Source organism: Anomalospiza imberbis, chromosome 17, assembly GCF_031753505.1.
Source record: "Anomalospiza imberbis isolate Cuckoo-Finch-1a 21T00152 chromosome 17, ASM3175350v1, whole genome shotgun sequence".
Classification (NCBI taxonomy): domain Eukaryota; kingdom Metazoa; phylum Chordata; class Aves; order Passeriformes; family Viduidae; genus Anomalospiza; species Anomalospiza imberbis.
This window is the reverse complement of record NC_089697.1, coordinates 16,160,723-16,180,958: the sequence shown is the minus strand read 5'-3', so window position 1 is coordinate 16,180,958 and position 20,236 is coordinate 16,160,723. Positions and strand designations below refer to the sequence as shown.

General features: G+C 56.9%; 1 protein-coding gene across 2 annotated transcripts; it reads right to left on the bottom strand.

The window, feature by feature from the left end:
- Positions 1-2,532: 2,532 nt before the first annotated feature.
- On the bottom strand, positions 2,533-19,386 carry LOC137484382 (sacsin-like). 2 transcript variants are annotated; one of them, XM_068208260.1, is made up of 7 exons: positions 19,236-19,386; positions 16,517-16,604; positions 16,233-16,335; positions 15,830-15,976; positions 14,123-15,455; positions 13,803-13,891; positions 2,534-13,322 (listed from the first exon to the last, which is right to left on the bottom strand). In XM_068208260.1, exons 1-7 carry the CDS (start codon positions 19,256-19,258, stop codon positions 3,271-3,273), a joined length of 11,835 nt encoding a protein of 3,944 aa, XP_068064361.1. In that variant the 5' UTR covers positions 19,259-19,386; the 3' UTR covers positions 2,534-3,270. The 2 variants fall into 2 exon arrangements, with proteins under 2 accessions (XP_068064362.1, XP_068064361.1); XM_068208261.1 differs by lacking the exons at positions 16,233-16,335; positions 16,517-16,604; positions 19,236-19,386 and having other exon boundaries at positions 2,533-13,322; positions 15,759-15,970.
- Positions 19,387-20,236: the final 850 nt, after the last annotated feature.

Here is a 20,236-nt window from a genome sequence, read left to right as displayed (position 1 = left end):
CTCTGGTGGTCATATTCACAGTGAGCCCTCAAAACTGGAAGTGCCCTTGCCTTGAACTTCTCTTAGGGCATGCACTGTTGTTTCTTGTTACATAACTTTGCCACAAAACCCACTTGGGTGCCTTATAATCTGTTTTTCCACTGCTTCCAGCTCTGTTCAACATCCCGTCTGTCTACTTTTACATTCTTTTATCTCATTTGCTAGTTAGTCTTTAAGCTGTATTTTGCAACCAAAACTTTCTGTTTTCCACGTTTTCTGTCACGGTGAGTGGCAGCAATGCGTCTTCCTGGCTGGAGCCACCCCCATTTCTGTGGTCCCTGCGGCTGACAGACATGCCACGCACTGATGTCATGTCCAGCCTCAGCTCAGCTCGCATCCCTTGCCCAGACAGGGGAGAACCACAGGCAGGAGAGGCAGAAGCCATGTGCTCAGGCTGCCCCGCCTTGAAGGCACAAGAGCCTCCAGCTTCTACCGGTCAAGGGTCAGGGCACCTGACAGTGAGCCTTCAGCACTGAGTGATGGCATCCCACTTCTGCAGCTTTGGCCCAGTCAGATGACCCTGTCTCCTCAGGAGCTGCCCTTTGACCTTGCCAGGGACCACTCAATGGACATGATGCCATGGCAGCTTGGCAACCCCTGGATTTGGCATCAACTATGGTGATGTTTCACCTCAGCATAGAATCCCCGACTGGTTTGGGCTGGAGAGACCTCAAAGCTCATCCTATTCCACCCCCCGCCATGGGCAGGGACACCTGCCACCAGACCAGGTTGCTCCAAGCCGCCTCCAACCTGGCCTCGGACACGTGCAGGGACGGGACAGCCACAGCTGCTCTGGGCAACCTGTGCCAGTGTCTTACCATCCCCACAGGGAAGAGTTTCTTCTAACCCTGCCCTCTGCCAGTGGAAAGCCATTCCCCTTGTCCTGGCGTTCCAAGCCCTTGTCCAAGGTCAGCCCTCAGCTCTCTTAGAGTCCCTTTAGGCATTGGAAATGTCTCTAAGGTCTCCCTGAAGCCTTCTCTTCTCCAGGCTGAACACTCCCAGCTCTCCCAGCTCGGCTCAGAGCAGAGGGGCTCCAGACCTTGGAGCATCTCTTTGGCCTCTCTGGACTCACTCCAGCAGCTCCACATCCTTCTGATGCTGGACCCGAGGGCTGGAGGCAGCTCTGCAGGTGGGGTCTCACCTGAGCAGGGCAGAGGTGCAGAATCCCCCTTGTCCCCTGCTGCCCACTCTGTGGGGCCAGCCCAGGACATGGGGCTTTCTGGGTAACAGCGCAAGGGGTTGGGGCACACTGGGACTTCTGTCCACCAACATGCCCCAGTCCTTCTGCTCAGAGCTGCTCTCAACCCCTGCCCTGCCCAGCCTGAGTCTGTGCTTGGGATTGCCCTGGCCCAGGGGCAGGCCATGTCCTTGGCCTCATACCAGCAGAGTCACACTGGGACTTTGGTGATGGTCTCTGGGCCTATGGCAATGACTCCAGCTCCTTGAAACTTTTAAGCTCCTCTTGCTGCTTCCCCTACCTCATGCTTTTCTTGAGAACCCCATGCTCCCTTTGGTACTGCCTCATCATCCTTGTCGCAGGTTTGCGTGGTCACATCCGGGTAGCAGGGGCCCGCAGGGTGACCCTCTATGAGAAGACACCAGAAGCTGCTCCCGTGTTGGGCAGAGCCGGCTCCAGAGGGCTCCAGGAGGGACCTGCCACTGGCTAAGGCTGAGCCAACCAGTGATGCTGGGAGGGCCTCTGGGATTAGGTACTAAAAAAGGGCTAAACACTGCTGTGCAACAGCAGCTGGCAGGGAGGAAGAAGATGGGAGAGCAACAGTGGATTTTGACCCATAGCCCGTGTAGGTGAGCAGAGGAACAGATCCCCAGTGCAGCCCATGTGAGGAGCCCACAGCACAGCGGGTGGGGATGCCCTGAAGGGATCTGCAGCCTGGAAGGAGCCCACGCTCCAGCAGGTATTGTAAAGGCAGGCGAACCCAGTGGGAAGAATGATGATGTCTGACTCAGTTCAGAAGGCTGAACGATTTCTTTATTATAACTATGCTATAATACATTAATTGACTATATAAAGGAGGATACTAAAACTACATGCTACTTTCTCTAACACTACTAAATCTAACTAACCAACAGCTTGTGACCCTGTTCTCCAGAGTCCAGACACAGGTGGATCCGATTGGCATCAGGCCCAAACAATTCTGACCAGAATCCAATCCAGCAATCACCCCAGGTAAACAACTCTCCAAACACATTCCACAAGGAAAAACAAGGAGCAGAAATAGAAACTGTTTTCTCCTTCTCTCTCTCTGTGCACCTCTAAGAAAAATCCTGAGAGAGAGAGAAATGTGCTTGCCACAAGCGGGCTCCTGGCAGGGGCTATGCTCTGTGGAGAGGAGTCCATGCAGGAGCTGGCAGAACACTGGAGCAGGCTGTTCCTGAAGGACTGGACCCCAGGGAAAGGCACCTTGCTGGAGCAGTTCTTAGAGAACTGCAGCCCGTGGGAAGGACCCACATTGGAAAAGTTGGTGCAGGACTGTCTCCCATGGAGAGGGGAATCTATGAGGAGAAAGGAGCAGCAGAGACAAGTGTTATGAGCTGACAGCAATCCACGTTCCCCATCTTGCGCACTGCTCAAGGGGAGGAGGTAAAAGAGTTGGGAGTAAAGCTGAGTCTGGGAAGAAGGGAGGGTAGGGGGAGGTGGTTTTAGGTTTATTCTTAGTTCTCATTTTCCTACTCTGTTTAAGTGGTTATAAAATAAATTAATTTCCCCGAGGTGAGTCTGTTTTGACTGTGGCAGTAATTGGTGAGTGATCTCCCTGACCCGTGGGATTTTTATCACATTTTCTTCTCCTTTTCAGTCAAAGAGGGGAAGTAATGGAGTGGCTCAGTGAGCACCTGGCTAGCCAAAATTGACCAACCACAGTTCTCCAAACTCCTTCATCACCACCTCCACCTTCAACACCCATTGCCCATGACTTCTTCATGTCCCTGACTCCACTGTCAGTGAAGGGTCTTCCAGCATTGCAGCATTTATTTTGCACTTTATTTACTGCACACTCCAGACATGCCAATGGCACAGGCAACTCTGTGATGTCCAGTGCTCTGGGCCCGCGTCTGCCACCAGAACTCCCCTGCCAGGGCTGGACAGTCTGGAATTGGCTGTGGCAGGTCTGTGGCACGCCCACGGCAAGTCCACAACAGGTCCATGGTGGGTCTCTGATGGGCGCCTGATGGTCCTTTGGCCCAGGTGCCGTGCGCCTTGGTGGGGAGCTGTCACTTTCTGCCCACGTGGTCCTTCAGTGTTACCAGCACTTTCTGTGCCCGCTTCAGGACCTCCTCCTCATCCACGCTGGGGAAGGCCTCACTGGGGGTCATGGGAAAGGGATGGTAACTCGGGTACTGTGTGGCCTTGCCGTCCGTGCCACGGTCACACAACCACTGCACGTCCAGGACAAGGCCCCTCAGCTCCGGCTCCTCCACCTCCAGCCTTTGGGCCATACCCATCAGCCCCCTGTGGCCCGCAAAAGCTTCACCACGGCAAAGCACGGCCGCCACCAGTGCCTTCTCCAGGGCCTGGTGCACTTTGAAGAGCACCCAGTTGGGGCAGCAGTGCCGGATGTCATTGCGGGCTGCCTGCAGGTCACTCGTGGCCTGACACAGCCAACGCAGGGCCTCGGGGACGGATGGAGTCAGGGCCATGAGCTCCTCACTGCTCAGCCAGGAGCCACAGCCTCCCTGTCTGTGGTGCTGGGCAGCACTCACAGGTTTGTATTGGACCCACACCTTTGGCCCCCTGACACCATGCAGAGGCCTCAAGGCTGGCAGGCTGGGAGCCTTCCATGGATCAGCTTCAGCCTCCTCCTGCAGCCTTTTCTCTGGCTCTGGTGCAGCACCCACCAGGTCCACGTTGTTCGCCTCCAGAACCAAGGCCACGTCCTGTGGCTCCTGGCAGACCAGCATTTCACGCAGCACGGACAAAGCCTGTGCCTCCAGCTGCCCACCCAGGATGTTATTGATCTCCTGTGCCAGTGTCTCCACGACCCTCAGCTGCTGCCAGTTCAGCACCATCTCTGCATGCCGGATGTAGAGGAGCCGCTGGGCACCACCAGACGGGCACACATAGATAACTTGTGACTGGGAGCTGCCCTCCACCTTTGCCCCACTGTGCACCAGCACAGTGCAGATGTCCTTGCAGCACTGCACTTTCACCTGCTCCACTGCAAAGCCACCATCCCCCTCCATTCCCATCGTAGCCTTGGGGGTCTGCCACTGCAGCAGGGACTCCAGCCCCAGCCTAAACCACGGGGATACCAGCAGGGTCTGGAGACGCCTCTGCGCAGCGCACTGAGAGCCGTAATGACATGGCTGTGGACCACCCTCCTCCAGCTGCTTCTCTGTCACCTCTGAGAGTGCCCGCGGCCGCAGGTGCGGTGGCAGCCTTTGCAGCAGCCACCTGACATTACACCCAGACACTGGCAGCGCAGCCATGAGCACAAAGGTCTTCTCTAGGGCCCGAGCGGTCTCTGAGGGCACACAGTCATTGAAGCACAGTCTGTGGGATGGCTCCAGGCAGTCAGCAGTGCTCAGCAGGTACAGCTCAGCCACAGCAGAGCAATCGGGGGGCTCCGGTTCCTCCCGCAGCAGCTGGAAGAAATGCCGTGTGGCCAGCAGGACTGTCTTCTTCTGGCTACTGGAAAGGGTTCCACTGCCATGGCTCTCCTGGTAGATTTGGGCCAGGACACGGCTGTAGTGAGTCAGTGTGGGGACCAGGACGACACCAAGGTGTTGCAGGAGATCTCCAAAGGCAGCCACGTGGGGGTGAGGCGTGAGGAGGTAGGGGTAAAAGTCAGCCTCGTCCGGGAGTGATGTCACCACCTGCCGTGGCCTGGCCATGTCCCATGACTTGGCCAGCACCACGGGCAGCTCAGAGAGGTGCTCTGCGTCCACCTCCTTCAGACGGGTCTGCAGGAAGCTGTACATGCTATGGAGCACCCTGGCCCGTGTGCTTACCTGCAGTTCTGTCGAGCAGGCTGCCCTGCACACATGCTCCAGGTTGGCCACCACCAGGGCAGTGGGTATCTCTGCAAAGACTTCCATGGCCTCCAGGGACCGCTCCTCAAGTTCAAGGGATTCTGGCAGGATGGTGGCTGATGTCCACAGGAGCTCAGCCACATTTTTGCAGTAGGAAACGCTGCCTTTCAGAGCCACGGCCTTAGTGCAGTCTGCAAAAGGAGGGTGGAGGTTCATCAAGTTTGGGGGGATATCCAGTGGAGGCAGGAATTGGATTGAGGCAATTTTCCTCAGGAAATTTTCCTCAGGATTTTCCAACAGGATTGCAAGTTGCTTGAGCATCTCCTGCTGTCGCTCCAGCAGTTCTGCAGCATGGCATGTAGCCTGAGTGGCTTCACGCTCTATCTCCTCAGCCAGCGCCACAAAGTCCTCTACAGAGAGGCTGGTGCGGACACCTGCCTTAAGGAAGAAATCCACAATTACTGTGCAGTTCGAAGATAGCTTCTGAAAGAAAGATTTAGGCACAAAGCGGTGTTGCAGCCGCAGGGTGTGGAAGGAGGGCATGTCATGGTAGAAGTAGGAGGCCAGGCGCAGTGTTCTGTGGGCATCTGGTATAAAGGCCGCCTTCCGAAATGCTGCCACAATGGCGTCCACGCTCTGAGTGGAACAGATGGGTCGCAGGACAAAGAACAAGCGTACAGCTTCCATGAGGCCTTGCTGTGTGAGCTGGGACAGCCGGGGAAGTACCACAGTCATGAAGAGCTCTTGGTCATCGGTGAACTCCCACTTCAAACGCTTGGCCAGCCATTCGTGGTCCTGGCTTGGTGTGAGAAGCAGCACGTCTTTGTCCAAGTCATACAGGGTTTGGGCACTCGAGGGCACTTGCAGGAACTGTCTGCGGAGTAACAGCACCTTACGGTAGGGAGCCACAGCTACAAAGCCTCCCCCAAACTTCTGGAAGAGAGGCAGATACCGGAGCTGCTCCAGTGCACGTGAATCCAGCTTTCCCTCCTGGACAAACCTTAGCAGGGCTGACACGTCCTGCTCCCCTAAATCCCCCCAGCAGAGATCAGCTCTTGTGTCTGCCAGATGGGCCACTACAGCCCTGGCATCTGTGACCTGCAGTGCCCTTGGCTTCAGGCAACAGTAGGCAAAACTCCAGGGCAGCAGGGACTGCTGGAGCACAGGGATGCCCAGTTTGTGCAGCACCTTTTCTACTTTAGAGTGACACTCAAAAAGAACCTTGGAGAGGGAGGATAGTGGCAGTAGGTGCTTTGAGTCTGTCTTACTCCCCTGAATAGGCAGCACTGCCGTATTCTGGAGATGATTCATGAACGACTTCATGTCCACATCTGAAGTCCTGGAGGGGACCATCCTGTCAAAGAAGGTCCACAGCCCCTCGAGCCACCTTTCTCCCTCTGTGGTCCACTCCAGCTGACCCAATACCTCCTGGATGAGTGGTGTGGCCTCTGGGAGGTCAAGCTCCTTCACAAAGCAAGGTGGGATCCATTCAGGAATACACTCTTGGGCAAAACGGTGGCTGTGCTTGGGGAACAGGTGGGCAAAGGAGTTCTTGAAGACAGGGTGGTGGATGCTGAAAGCATTCAGAAGACCATCTTCTGTGGCCAGCAAGGGCAGACCTTCCAGGTCTGCCTTGGCCCCATCCTTGTGAGTACCTTGGGAGTGCCTGTTCCATCCTATTAAGTATTGCAGCAGGTAGAGGCAGCTCTTTGGGGTCCTCAGGGGTGTCTCAGCCAGCTTGCAGGGCACAGGCAGAGCCAGGGCCTTGAGGAAGTGCCGGAGAGAGGCTGGCCCTAAGACCACAGCGTTCACCTGGGCTTCAATGAACTGCTCACGGATCTGCTGCAGGTGGGTGAATGCTGGAACCAATTTCATGTTCAGTTGCTGCAGCACTTCCTGGACTTCTGGCTGAGGCTTCTCCTTGAGGAAGTATGGCTCTGTCAGCATGTCCCCTCCACCTGGAGATGCCCAGGTTATTGTCACCGTGTCAGATGACTTCCTGTGGTACACAGGCACCAGGGGCAGGCGTGCATGACTGATGTGCTTGTAGACCTCTCTCACCATGTCCTGGAAGACAGGTAAGACCCTTTTCATAACAGGGAAAAACTGGAGGAAGTGGGAGTCCAGGTGCTGCTGGCAGAGTTTCAGGGACCCATACTGGAGCTTTTCTGGCTCCAGAGCTTTCCACTGCCCGGTGAGAAAGTAACAGTAGAGTGGAACCACCAAGCGTCGGAGCAAGAAGTCATTCCAGGTTGCCCCTGTGCCGCCTTTGTCCCAGCGGAGACTGCACCGGGCCACATCCACAGAGAAGTTAGCATTGATGTGCACAGGCAGCCCAGTGATCAAGGGCAGTGGGAGGGTGCAGAAGGCTCTGCCCGTGACTCGGTTCAGAGGCTCCAGGCGGGCAGCCACAGCCCCATAGGGCAGCCATTTAGGCACCGGAGACTCCTCAGCCCCACCCTGCACCCCAATTTGGGAGATCACCCTCCACAAACTTGTGGTCTTGGCCCTGCTATTTTTGACTTTCATGGTATAGGAGAGAGGGGTGGGGCTGTTCCCATCCATGGCTTTGCTTAATCTTGCTTGAAACGCCTGTCTCAACTTTGCATCATCCTCCGTGAGCTCCGTGGTCACCCGCAGCTTCTCCATCAACTCTTTCCCATCTGGGGGGATCTCAGAGAAGATGATGGTGTGGACATGCCGGAGGAAGAGCACCAAGTGCTCGCCTTCCTCAGCCAGTGTTTCTTCCATGTTCTTGAGGTCTTGGTCTCGCACCACCATGTCAGACACCCTGGACTTGGCAGCCTCAGCTGCAGTGCGGAGCGGCAGCCGGAAAAGGACGCCCTGTTTCAGGTTGAAGAAGGATGGTAGGAAGGTGTCATAAATGTCTGGAAAATTCTTCTTGAAGTCAGTGTCAACAGCAAACATGCTACCAGGCTTCGCAGTTGTGGCTGTGGGCATGTAGTAGAGATGGGGATCAGAGACACACAGGGTACTGTCTCCAGTCAGGAAGGCTGGGCAGTCAGTAAAGTGGTAGACGGTGTTGAAGCCAAGGCCATACTTGCCTGTGACATCCTGCCGGTCTTGCTTGCCACCCACCCCCAGACGCTGAATGCCTTCAATGTCCTGCTCCTGGAAGGGGCGGTCGTTGTAGATGCAGAGGGCAGGGCCCTGCAGGATGTCCCATTTCTCACTAAAAGTGGCCTTTGCTGGGTGCTGCCGGCGGTCCCACACAAAGTGCACGAGCCCCGCACCAGCATCATCCGCATTCTGGAGCACCTCCTTCACCATATCAGGAGCGGACTCAGAGTACTCCTTCAAGATGTTCTTCAGTCGTGTTGGTAAATCTTCATGGGCACCAAATGGCTGTGCCCAGAGGCTCAGGTGATCAGTGATGAGTTCACTCCTCTCCAGTGCTCGGTGGCGTGTGGTGGCCACCCCACAGCGCAGGGCTGCATCTCGGGACAGCTGTTTATGGCACAGCAGGACATCTCTCTCCAACGGCATCCATGGTGCATCATTGAAGTAGAGCTTGTCCCATGGGTGCAAAATGCCCTCCTCATCAGGCAGAAAGAGTTGCTGGGTCTGGCAGGCATCTGGCTGGGTGCCATCTTCCATCAAGCCACAGGACACCAGCCGCAGGGCCAGATCCAGCTCCGCAGCAGGCAGTGGCTTTCCAGCATGTGTCTTTGCCAGGGTGCAGAGCACTCGGGCATAATCATCCCAGGTGAACGTGTGGCGCAGCCCCAAACACTGCCAGAGCTCTCTGTAGGGCTTGTACTGCTCTTGGAGCTGATGAAGGTATGGGGCAGCCTCAAATGACAGTGTCTCGGCCACAGCTGTGACTGGCACAAAACGGGAGCCCATCAAGATGAAGGGCTCCCCGGGGTCCACTGCAGAAGCCACCTCATCCTGGCTGGAGTAATGTTCCCGGAGCAGCATGTTCAGGTGCTTGTAGCAGCAGTTGGTGCTGTACTGCAGGGTCTCCAAAGGGAGAGTGTCGGAGAAATGTCTGAGTGCCCGCAGCTGCTCAAGGACCTGAGCTGATGGTATCTGCCGGTCCAGCCCCAAGAAGGATGCTACCTCCTCGGAGAGGCAGAAGTTTTTCCCCAGCATTTTAGGAGCCAAGATAGGCTGGATGAGTCCCACTAGTGGCTCATGGAGGTGATGGTAGAGCTGGGCAGCTGGCAGCAGCACAGGCTCACCATTGCGTAGTACAGCAGGGAGGAAGGGCACAGTCTGGAAAGTGGCCTGCAGGGTGTCATTTGTTCTCTTCTTCACTGCATCCTGAAGTAACTCCAGGATGCAGGCAGCCCTCTGGCAGCCCTGGGCACGATTCTTGGTCCAGACAAGCTGCACGGTCTTTGCCCTCTCCAGCAGCTCTGGCAAGGCTGTGGTGTTTTTCACCATGCCCAGCCTCTCCAGTTGGCTTAGTCTCTCCAGGGAAAGGAAGGCATTCCCAATGGGGAAGCGCCCATCCTCAGGGCTGTATAAAGGGGCAGCGCGACCTCTGGGATGCACCAGGTGATTGATGAACTGCAGGTGGCCATGAGGGCTGACAGGGATGCAGGGCACTGTCTGCAGCACTTTGTCCACATCCTCATGAGACATATCCAGCGCATGGAGCAGCAGCAGGTTCCGGTCAACATCAGGGAGATTTTCCAAGTTGGGAAGCACAAGCTCACAGAGAAAGCGGTTCCAGTCATAGGTTCCAGCATCCAGCGCCTTCCCAAGGCCCTCCTGCACCTTCCCAGGCAAAGCCACAGCCAACAGGGGACGGGGCACGGTGATGGCAAAGACTCGCTGCGCCACAGTACCCAGCTTAGGGTGTCTCTCCACAGTCTGGTGCAGGAAGCGGGCATCCTGCAGTGAGCACCAGGAGTGGCCATCGGAAAAGAGCCTTGGGCCACTCCTGGCTGCCACAGCCTGGTAGAAACCAGTCACGGCCTCTGTAAAGGGGTAACGGGCAGTGCTAATATCTGGCCAGAAGAGATGATACTCATAGTTCTTCAACTCGCCTGCCTCATGCATGGCACGGAGATGGTCCAGTGCCCGGAGCCAGGCCATCGGCACGGCATTGTGGAGCAGCACCCGGTTCCACTTACCCCGCTCCGCCGTGTCCCACAGCCCCTTTCGATTTGAGAGGATGCTGAAGGCCCCATGCAGGTGGATTGGCAGCCCTGAGATGACCGGCATGGGAAGGTGGCAGAAAACTTGGCCCTTCTCAGCATCCAGACATGGCACCCACTTGCCATCTTTGGTAGGGGCAAGAGGAAGGGCCACACCAGCCATGGGAAGTGGAGGATGGAGTCCTGCCTGTGTGTTCTGGTGAAACAGTTCCAGCAACTCCCCATCACCCTGACACACCAAAACCAGGTAGTGCCACACTGTCCTGGATTCCTCCTGACAGGCTGAGAGTTGCTCAATGGCTGCCCAACTTGGGGGATCCCCAGGGGCCCCCAAGTCTCGGATCTCCTTTTGCTGCAGCGTGGCCAGAGGCATGGTATCCTCTGCAGAAGTGGCCGTGTCTGGCAGCATCTCCAGGGACAGCTCCCTCACGTTCTTCAGGAAGAGCAGCAGGAGCCTGTTAGAGCCAAGGAAAGCAGTCCCAAGGGACTGGATGCGCTCTGTACCAAAGGCCTCAGAGCAAATCTGCGATGTCACAGCTTCCTCTTCAGTGCGAAAAGGCAAGCGGAAAAGGCTCCCTGGAAAGGGTCCTGGCTCAGGCAGGCAGCAGCCAAAGATACCGTGGTAGGGCTGGAACTGCTCAGCAAAGACACGGAGGATGCGTGGCCGGCTGGAGAAGTCCAGGCGGATGCCAGGGGAGCCGGCCCTGGGGATGTGTTTGCCCAGATGGGTGCCATTGGGATCAAAGATGAGCAGTGTCTCCCCACTCAGCACTGCTGGCACATCTGTGACACGGTAGACAGAGCTGAAGCCCAGACCAAAGCGCCCAATCCGGCCTGCCTGGCCCTCCTTTGTGGCAGCCCCAATCCGGGTGATGTTCTGGAGGTCATCCTCTGTGAACAGGGCATTGTTGTAGGCCCAGAGGGCTGGGCCATGGCAGGCAGCCATGCCTGGGTCTAGCAGCCCAGAGGTGGCCTTTCTGCGGCACCGCAGGTCCAGGAGGAAGCGGCACACGGTAGCGCTGGCATCCTCTGCGTTCTGCACCATCTCTGTGAAGAGGTCGCCCTCCTCGCCGTACTCCTGGAGGATGTTGCGGAGGCGTAGGGTGATGGGCTCCGAGGGGCCACAGGCTGGGAATGGCTCCGGGCCCAGCACCCGCGTACTGAGACGCTCTGTGCCCAGGAACGTGGCTGTGCCGGAAGGCACTGCCTCGTGCACCACCTCTTGAACATCCTCCTCTTCCTCCAGCTCCATGTCCAGGTACACGGCAGAGGCAGCTGGACGGAGGGCAAAGCCTGAGCCCTGCGGGATCCTCACAGGAACTGGCACAGTGCCCTTGCCCTGGTGGCCCCGTCTCTTCAGCCACTCCAGGACAGCTACAACCACCTGCAGCTCTGTGGCAGTGCCCGCTCTGGAGCTGCGCCTGTCTATGTCCTGCCCCAGGGAGCGCAGGGCTGACACTGCCCTCTCCTCACTCACCCCATCTGCCACCCCCCAAGCCCTGAAGAGGCAGCTGTAGGGCAGGAAGTCAGGGGGCACCCGGGGCACCAGCAGCCCCAGCTCCAGCTTCTCAGGATAGCCCAGTACAGCATCACGTGGCAGGACAAGCCCAGACTCAGTCCACACAACAGCACCATCTGGGGCAGTCCCAAAGGCCTTCAGGTTTTCCTGCATGTGCCAGTAGATGGGCTGGAGAGCGGGACCCACCTCTTCCATGTCCCTGCGCCCCACCAGCTTTCTCAGCTGCTCCCACACTCTCTCTGGCGGTGGAGTCTGGCTCAGCCCCAGCTTCTTCTCTGCCTCTGGCACAAAGGCGTCAGTCAGGGGCATGGCAAGCCCCACCAGGGATTGGTACTGCATGCATCGCAGCTCCTTGGGGGGCAGGAAGGGCTGCCCAGGCTCTCCTGTGCACTTGGAGTGAGGTACCCAAGGCAGGACCTGGAGCTGCCTGAGCTCTGCAGCGCTGAAGCTGTCCAGTGCCTTGGGGTGGTTGCAGACTGTGATCAGTGCCTCAGCCCTGTCCAAAGCTGCTGTGCCGCCCTGACTGACTTTTGCTGCAGCTGCCAGGATGTCTGAGGGCAGCAGACACCCCTCACCGTGCCGCAAGCCCACGGCCCTCAAGGCACGGAGGACAGACGGATTGTGGAAGGCAGCAGGAGGAAAGCGCTCGGGCCCCAGCAGGGCCTGCAAGGTGCTGTCGCAGGGGTCGTAGAGGTCTTGCGGGCATGCGGGGCCATCAGGGGTCTCCAGGAAGGCCAGCTTGCTGCAGGCCTGCCGGAGCGGGGGGCTCTGTGCAAAGACAGTGTCTCCGTGCTGCAGCACCCAGAGCAGCAAAGCCTGTGTCTCAGCCGCTCGCCCCGCATAGGCGCCTTGGGCCACAGCTCTGATGGCCTTCAGCATCACACAGGCTGCACTGATGAGGGGCCTCTGGAGCCTCCCGAGTAGCCGCTGGTCAGCTTCATCCCGGCACCGCAACATGGCCTCCGGCAGCACCACGTCTTGGGGCAGCTCCAGCTCTGGCTCCAGCACCGGGCTGGCAGCGGCTGGCACCAGCTCTGTGGGCTGTGGGGTGGCCAAGCAGGGCAGTGGCAGAAAGAGAGGCAGAGCAGCCAGAGTGGCCATGTCCTGCTTTGTCAGGGATGGGATGTCTGACAGGTAGAGCCGGAGGATGAGCAAATCTGCATCAGGAAGCAAGGCCATGCGGGAGGCCAGTGCTGCAGCCCCCTGCCTGCCCAGGGCCCGCAGGGCATTGAGGGGGGATGGAGGCAGGGCATAGCGGCACAGGGAGCGGTGCCACCTGCTTGGTGGCACCACAGGGCAACCCAGGACCTCCAGCACAGAGGCCACAGCAGGTGGCAGGAGCTGGTCCTCCCACGCCTGGAAGATAAGATTGGATTCAGGTATCAGTGGAGCCAGACGGACAGTGGGGGCATCCAGTGAGGACAGGGCTATGAGAGGGAGCCCCTCCAGAGGGCCCAAGTCATCCATGTGGTGGGCCAGAAATTGCCACAGGGCTGGGAACCAGGAGGCTGGGGGCTGGGGGGGCCCTTGGGCTGGGCACCAGGTCACTGGAGTTGAAGACTGGGATGTCCAGGTGGGGGGCAGAGCCAAGCGCAGGGTCTGTACAGTCACGGCTGGATCCAGCAGAAGCAGGTTGGGGAAGAGACCTGTGGACAAGAGGCAGAGGCTGGACTAGAAACATGTGGGACCTGGGACCTGGCAGGGGGACACAGGATGGGGGAAAAAGAACCTGCAGGGGATGGGTGGCCCCCATATGCGATGTGGGAGGACCTGGGCTCTGAGGGGATGCTGCATACCCTTAGTAGGAGCACAGAGAACCCAGAAACCCCAGATGGGTGGCGATATAAGAAAGAGATGTGGGAGGTAAAAAGGTGTTAGGGGAAGCAGTATTGGGGAGCACAGAGATCTTCAGAAACACAGTGAGACCCAGGACTCGAGGGAGCACAGGGGCGACGGGGGAATGTGGGAAGAACAGCAAGGACATGAATCTCCAGAGAGACAGGGAAGTACAGGGAGATACTGGGACTGCAGAGGAACCCAAGGTGTACAAGGTTGCCTGGGGATGTTGGGATTTAGAGGGGGCAACCAGGGGACCTAAAAGTGGTCCAGAGACTCCCATCTCTTACCCTTCTTGGCAATGCCTCGCAGGAGGCCATCCAAGCCTGGCTCCAGGTCTGAGGGCAGGAAAGACCCGGCCAAGCCAGGTAGGAGCTCCCTGTGGGAACAAACAGACATGCTGGGGGACCAGAAGGGGAATGGGGAGCAGCTTTCTGGGCACCTGCCTCAGCTCCCTCTTGGTGGTGAGAAGGAGGGCAGTGAGGAGCCCAAATATCCAGGTTTGGCCATGCCTCCCGTTCCCAATTCCAGAGCAAGAGCTGTGACTGCAGGCAACTGGCTGTCCTGCCCACTCTGCAAGGAACGGAGCTGCTGGGGGCCGCAGGCTCACCTGGGGCAGTCGGATGTGTCCACGTAGACAACGGCTGATGCAGTTCCAAAGGCCACGAAGGTTCCGTCAGCGCGAGGCAGGAGGGGGAGGCCCCGGAGCTCTGCATGGCAGCCATCCCCGGCCACGTAGCGCAGCAGGCAGAGGCGGCTGGCAGCTGGGAGCTCTGCAGCCCCGTGGTGCTGCAGCACCTCCCGCACGTGTCCCGCTGTGGCCTCCCGCAGACCCTTCGGCACCCCCAAAGTCAGCGCCCTCCACACGTGGGGTGGGACCTCGGCCACCGGCTCCCCAGCTGCCACCAGCAAGGCCTGGATCACCTGCCGTGTGGCCGCATCGCCTGCAGCCTCTGGCAGCAGCACAGCCTCAAGGGCCCGCAGCCGCCCCGCCGCCCCATCTGCGGCCGGCAGCAGGACGGGGGCGGCCGCCAGCTCCTGGCACACACGGCTCACCAGGCTGTGGATCCGGCCGGAGCTCGGCCTGCGCTCGGGGTCTGGCCACAGGCTGTAGGCATCTGCACTGGGCAGAGCCACGGCCATGGCGGCCAAGTGGCTGTAGACCCGGGGCAGGAGGTCGAGCAGCAGAAGAGTGTTCCAGCGGGCATCTTCCTCACCCTCCTCACCCTCCTGGGGCCAGCGGAGGTGGCGGCGATCATCGGAGAGGGCAAAGGGAGCGCTGGCATGGACAGGCAGCCCTGTGGCCATCTCATCAGTGGCTGGCAGTGGCAGGAAGCAGCAGAGCCGCCCTTGGCAGGCCCCGTGTAGGGGGTGTGCCAGGCTCAGCTCAGGGCAGCACCCCAGCCGTGTGCCCAGAGCCACGACTGGCCCCTCAGTGGCCCTGCCCGTGGCCACCAGCCACTCGCTGCCAGTACCCACCCCATCCCTGTGCAGGGTCACCAGGCACCACGCCAGACTCAGTCCCTCATCCTCTGATGGCACCGGGACAGGGAGAGGCTGAGGGCATGCCACAAGTGTTCCCATGAGTGTCTGAACCCCGTCAGGGGCCACACGGTGCAGGGCCATACGGCGGACATGGCGGAGGAAGAGGAGGGCAAGAGGGGCCTCTGTGAGGAAAGTCTGCATGAGGTTGCAGATGCGCTCAGCATTGGAGACCCCTGCAGCGATTTCTGAGGGTTGCCGGCGAAGGGGGAAGCGGAAGAGGGTGCCCTGGGCTGAGGCACGGTGCTGTCCCACAGCTTCCAGCCCAGCCCAGAAGGGCTCAAAAAGGCCAGGAAGCTCCTGGGCTTCAGAGATGTCCCAGCGCTTGCCAGCACCAGGCAGCACCTGGCATTCGGGGTCCAGCACCCCCAAGTATGGGGGGCTCAGCACACCTGGTAGGTCTGGAGACATGGGAACCGTAAGACCACAGAGATGACATGGACACCACTGCCTTCCCAGATCATCCCAACCCATCAATGCCCACCCAATGGCTTCAGGTTTATCCCCATGGTGCCTCCCATGATCCAAAGCTTAATCCCAATTCACCAGTCTTCTCTCAGTTTGTCCCCCTAGCCCTGCTCTCCATTGCCAGCCAGCCTCCCTCCAGCCTCCTGACGCTTCAGGTTTCCAGCTTCAGGATTCCTCACTCTGGACACACCCCTCCATTTTGCACACCCCCAGTGCCCCCCAGTTCCCCCCAGCACCTGTATTCAGTGCCTCCAGTAAAACGCACATCCCCAGTTCAGTCCCAGCTGAGGCTCCCAGTGCCCCTCACCGGTGAGGTGGTAGACAGAGGTGAAGCCCAAGCCAAAGCGCCCCACGCTGCGGGGATCCTTCCTCTTGTGTGACACCCCTGGGCGCTGAATCCCTGTCCAGTCCCGGGGCGACATCACGGCATCGTTGTAGGCCAAGAGAGCTGGGCCTGGCGGTCAGCACCATCCATGGGTAAGGGGGGAATTGGGACATGAAGCGGGAATTGTCATTCACACTCAGTGTTCCCACAAGCTCCAGTCCCACAAAACTCCCCTCAGTAGCACTGAGTCCTCCCAGTACCCTCAGTGTCCCCAGCACATCCCAGAACCCCTCACCGGTTCCAGTTCCCCCAGTCCCTCCCAGCACCAGCCAGTGCCACCCCAGGGCTTTGCCCGGTTTCTCCCAGTGCCCACAGTGCCTCTCACCCTGGGTGCCCTCCAGGCCCCCTCCGGTGATGTTGAATTCTCGCTCGTCAGACACAAACACAACCTCGCTAGCGCCGGCATCGTCTGCGTTCTGCACCAGCTCCTGGAATTAGAGACCAGTGCCCGGTCACCTGGGCCCTCCAGGCCCTGAGAAGAGCATCAACCCTCTCTCCCAGCTGGGCACCAAGGTCCTGGGGCTGGTGCTGGAACGGGACCAGCCCCACTGCCTGCAGTAACTCTGCCCCACTTGGCAGGAGATCACGGATGGGTGATGGGGATCTGACCTTGAGGATCTGCCCTCCGTCCGGGTACTTCTGCAGGATGCTCTGCAGGTAGTCAAGGAAGCTGGGTGCCTGCTGGCAGAAGGTCTCCCTGTAAAGCAGAGAGAGGGAGAGAAGGTGTGGGGGAGGCTCTGCAACCAAGATGCCCATGTTCTCCTTGGATCCCACAGGATGTGCCTCTCCTTGGAAAGAGTCAAGGACCCCATCTCCTTCCAGGACCCACTGAAACAACCACCTCCAAGGACAACAACTACACTTCCCCAAACCCCTATCTCTTCCTGGGATGCTCCAGTGCACTGGTTTTGGCTGGGATAGAGTTAATTTTCTTCCCAGAAGTGTGTCCAGGGCTACATTCAGGATTTAGCATGAGAACAGTGTTGGTTGCACACTGATGTTTGAGTTGCAGCCCAGTCAAGGACTTTTCAGTGTCCCACGCTCTGCCAGCAAGGGGCAGCATGGCCAGGAGACCTGACCCCAACTGGCCAGAGGGATATTCTGGACCACAGAACCTCCGGCCCAGTACAGAAACTGGGAGGGGGTTGGCCAGGAGCCACCGGTCACTGCTGTGGGATGGGTGGGGCATTGGTCAGTGGGGCATGAGCAACTATTGGGCATTACTGGTTTCTCTTGGGTTTTATTCCATTCTCTCTCCTTTTCATTCCTATTAGTAGCAGCACTAACATCAATATATTTAGTTGTGTTTTAATTATTAAACTGTTCTTGTGTCAGTTCAGAGGTTTTACCTTTTCCTTTTGATTCTGTCCCACTGGGAACAGCAAGTGGTTTTATGGTATGAGCTGCGGGCAGGGGTTAAACTGTCCTGAGGGTTTGGGTAACCACAGAGTACAGGAGAGGGGTGGGAAGGGAAAGGGGAAAGGGGAAAGGGGAAAGGAAAGGCTACGCTGGAAGATTTGTCTCATGGCTTGGCTCTTTTAGGAGAAAAGCCTAAGGTGTAATTATTGACAGTTCCCACTGGATGGCTCCCGAAGCCCAGCGGGGACGGCAACGCTGAGCACAGCCGGCAGCTTCGATTCATCTCCAGCCTGATTTATTAAAGAAATATGGATATTGATCTAGTACCGATATCTAATTGTGATGGACAAAAACTCTCTAACAGTTTGAAGTTAGGAAGTGTATGTTTATTGCGACATCGGGCAGCGTGCAGCATAGCTCCCAAACGCACAGTGCGCCTTTCAAATGATTACAGAGTCCTTTTATCCATACAAGTAGTGAATACCCAAAATACAGACTCACAGTCATAATTTTGGTACATCCCATTCCTTGCTTCATATGCTAATCATTTCAAAAGTTTGTTTCTTGAAATGGGTCGGTAGTCCCTTTCATGGGGCAGGGTCCCAAAATGAGAAAGGAAATGAAGTCTTCCTCATTCTGACCTTTCTACTTTTCAATGCAAATATGACAAATGAACCTTGGTAGAACTCCCATTCCCTGTCTTCCATTGGTTTCAGAACAGAGAAGGCCCACAACTGTCTTATGTTCCTAAAAGCTATTTGTCAGTTTCTATATTCTTCATTATAAACCCAGCTAACTGAACATTGTGTTGACAAGCAATCAATTACTAGTTAACTACTAACTCTTAGCTTCATTGAGGCCTACTCATTTATTTTAATTAACTCTAGTAAGGCTTATCTCTAACTAAAATCTTAGCTCCTCTAAAATCTCTAAATCCCTTAAAGTTTATGTTTCACAGCCGTTCTCTCCTACCACAGCCCCGTGTTACCAACCACAACAGAATGATAACATCAGCCCAGAGCCAGGGAGGATGAACCTTCCCACGGGATCACACACACCAGGAAGGGTTTTATAAAATGCACCTGTGAGGGCACGGGCAGGAACTCCAAGAGAAAACTGTGACCCACAGCTATTAAATAAATACAAGAGATGCTCACAACAACTTTGTTTTAACACACTCTGCTCAGATCTGTTGTTATCTCAACTCTTTGTGCCCCAGTTGAGCAACAAGGACTGTTGTGGTTTAACCCCAGCCAGGAACTCAGTGCCACGCAGCTGCTTGCTGCTCTGGTGAGATGGGGGACAGAATCCAGAAAAGGTAAAACCCATGAGTGGAGATAAGAATAGTTAAAAAACTGAAACAAGACTAAATATATTGACATTACTGCTGCACGACTATTAAGAATAGTAATGGGAAGGAGAGAGAACAGAATAAAACCTGAGAGAAACCAGCAGTGCCCAGTAGTCACTCATCACCCAATGCCCAGCCTGTTCCCCAGTAGCAATTGGTGGCTCCTGGCCAACCCCCTCCCAGTTTCTGTACTGGGCAAGAGGTTCTGTGGTCCGGAACATTCCTCTGGCCAGTTTGGGTTGGGTCTCCTGGCCATGCTCCCCCTTGCTGGCAGAGCATGGGACCCTGAAAAGTCCTTGACTTGGAGTGAGCTGGACGCGACTCCAATTCAGCGTGTTACAAATGTTGTTCTCACTTTGAATCCCAAACACAGCACTGCAGCAGCTTCTGGGGAGAAAATTATCTCTCCCCCAGTCAAAAGCAAGGCATCCAGCAGCCCCCGAAAAGCCCTCCCTGTGAGCCCTGACCGCTGCAGTCCCCACCTTCCTCACCCTTCAGTTCTCCCCAGCACCCCTGGAGCCCCCTGCCCCACCAACGGCCCCCTGTGACCCCCAGAACACTCCAGCCATGCCTTGTCTCCCCCCACAAACCCCCAGTGATGCCCCCAGACCCACTCACGCCTTCAGCTGCCTGAGGGCCATGGTGGGCACTGCGGGGGACCCCTGCCCACTCGTGGAGCTGGAGCTGCTGCTGTTGTTGCTGTTGTTGTTGTTGTTTTTGCCGCCGCTGCCGCTGCCGCTGCCGCCGGGCGCTGCCGGCACTCGGAGCTCCGCTCCGCCCCCTGCTCCGCCTCTCTGGTCCCGCCTCCCGGAGCAGGAGTTTCGATTCCCCGTTGCACGCACTCATTCGGGGAAATGTGCTTTTTTTCTTTTCTTTTTCAAAAATGGCGGCGGGGAGCAAGGAGACATGAAAGGTGGCGAGGAGGACAGGGGCAGAACTTGCCTATGGGGCAGGGATATGGGAATGTGGGTACGTGGATGGGGTATGGGAATACATGGGTGTTGGATAATATTTTTTAGATTTAGAGATGGGGTAAACGTGTTTTAAAAACCTTTCTTCCATTTTCAGTCTCATGAGAAGGGTGAGATGATGCAGATGTTATAATTCACCCCATCACAATCAGAAGCCAACTATTTCCAAATTACAATACACTTTAAGTGTTTCTTGGCCTATCAGCTGTAGCCACACTATGCTATAGATGCTTTAAAGCCAATCATCTAAAACGACCCCTCCTGGCTCCACTACAATGCATCTTTCATAGTTCTATTTCTCTAAAGTATCTAGTGTTATTTGCAAGGCCATCCTTTGAAACTTTTGTCAAGCTCCATTTCTCTCTCAACAATATCTGTCCTATTCCATGGCATTTCTAGGTCAGCATTTCTTATCTCAAAGTTTGCATATGGACGCACACTGTGTAAGCCTTCTGTCAGGCCCTGAGAACTCTCTACAAATCTATTTCCCACATGTGGGGATAGGGCTACAGGGATATGGAAATATGTAGGGATACACCTACAGGGATGTGGTATGGGAATCCATGGGGATATGGCTACAGGGATGTAGTATGTGAATATGTGGGGACACTGCTGTGGACCCAGGGCCATGAGGGCCTGGTCTCCTGC

Coding starts and splice junctions, on each gene's coding strand:
- LOC137484382 (XM_068208260.1), bottom strand. CDS start 19,258: ATGGCCCTCAGGCAGCTGAAGGC. Junction 15,456..15,829: donor CTCTGTCTACCACCTCACCG/GTGAGGGGCACT, acceptor CCATGTCTCCAG/ACCTACCAGGTGTGCTGAGC. Junction 13,323..13,802: donor GCGAGGCATTGCCAAGAAGG/GTAAGAGATGGG, acceptor TCTTGTCCACAG/GTCTCTTCCCCAACCTGCTT.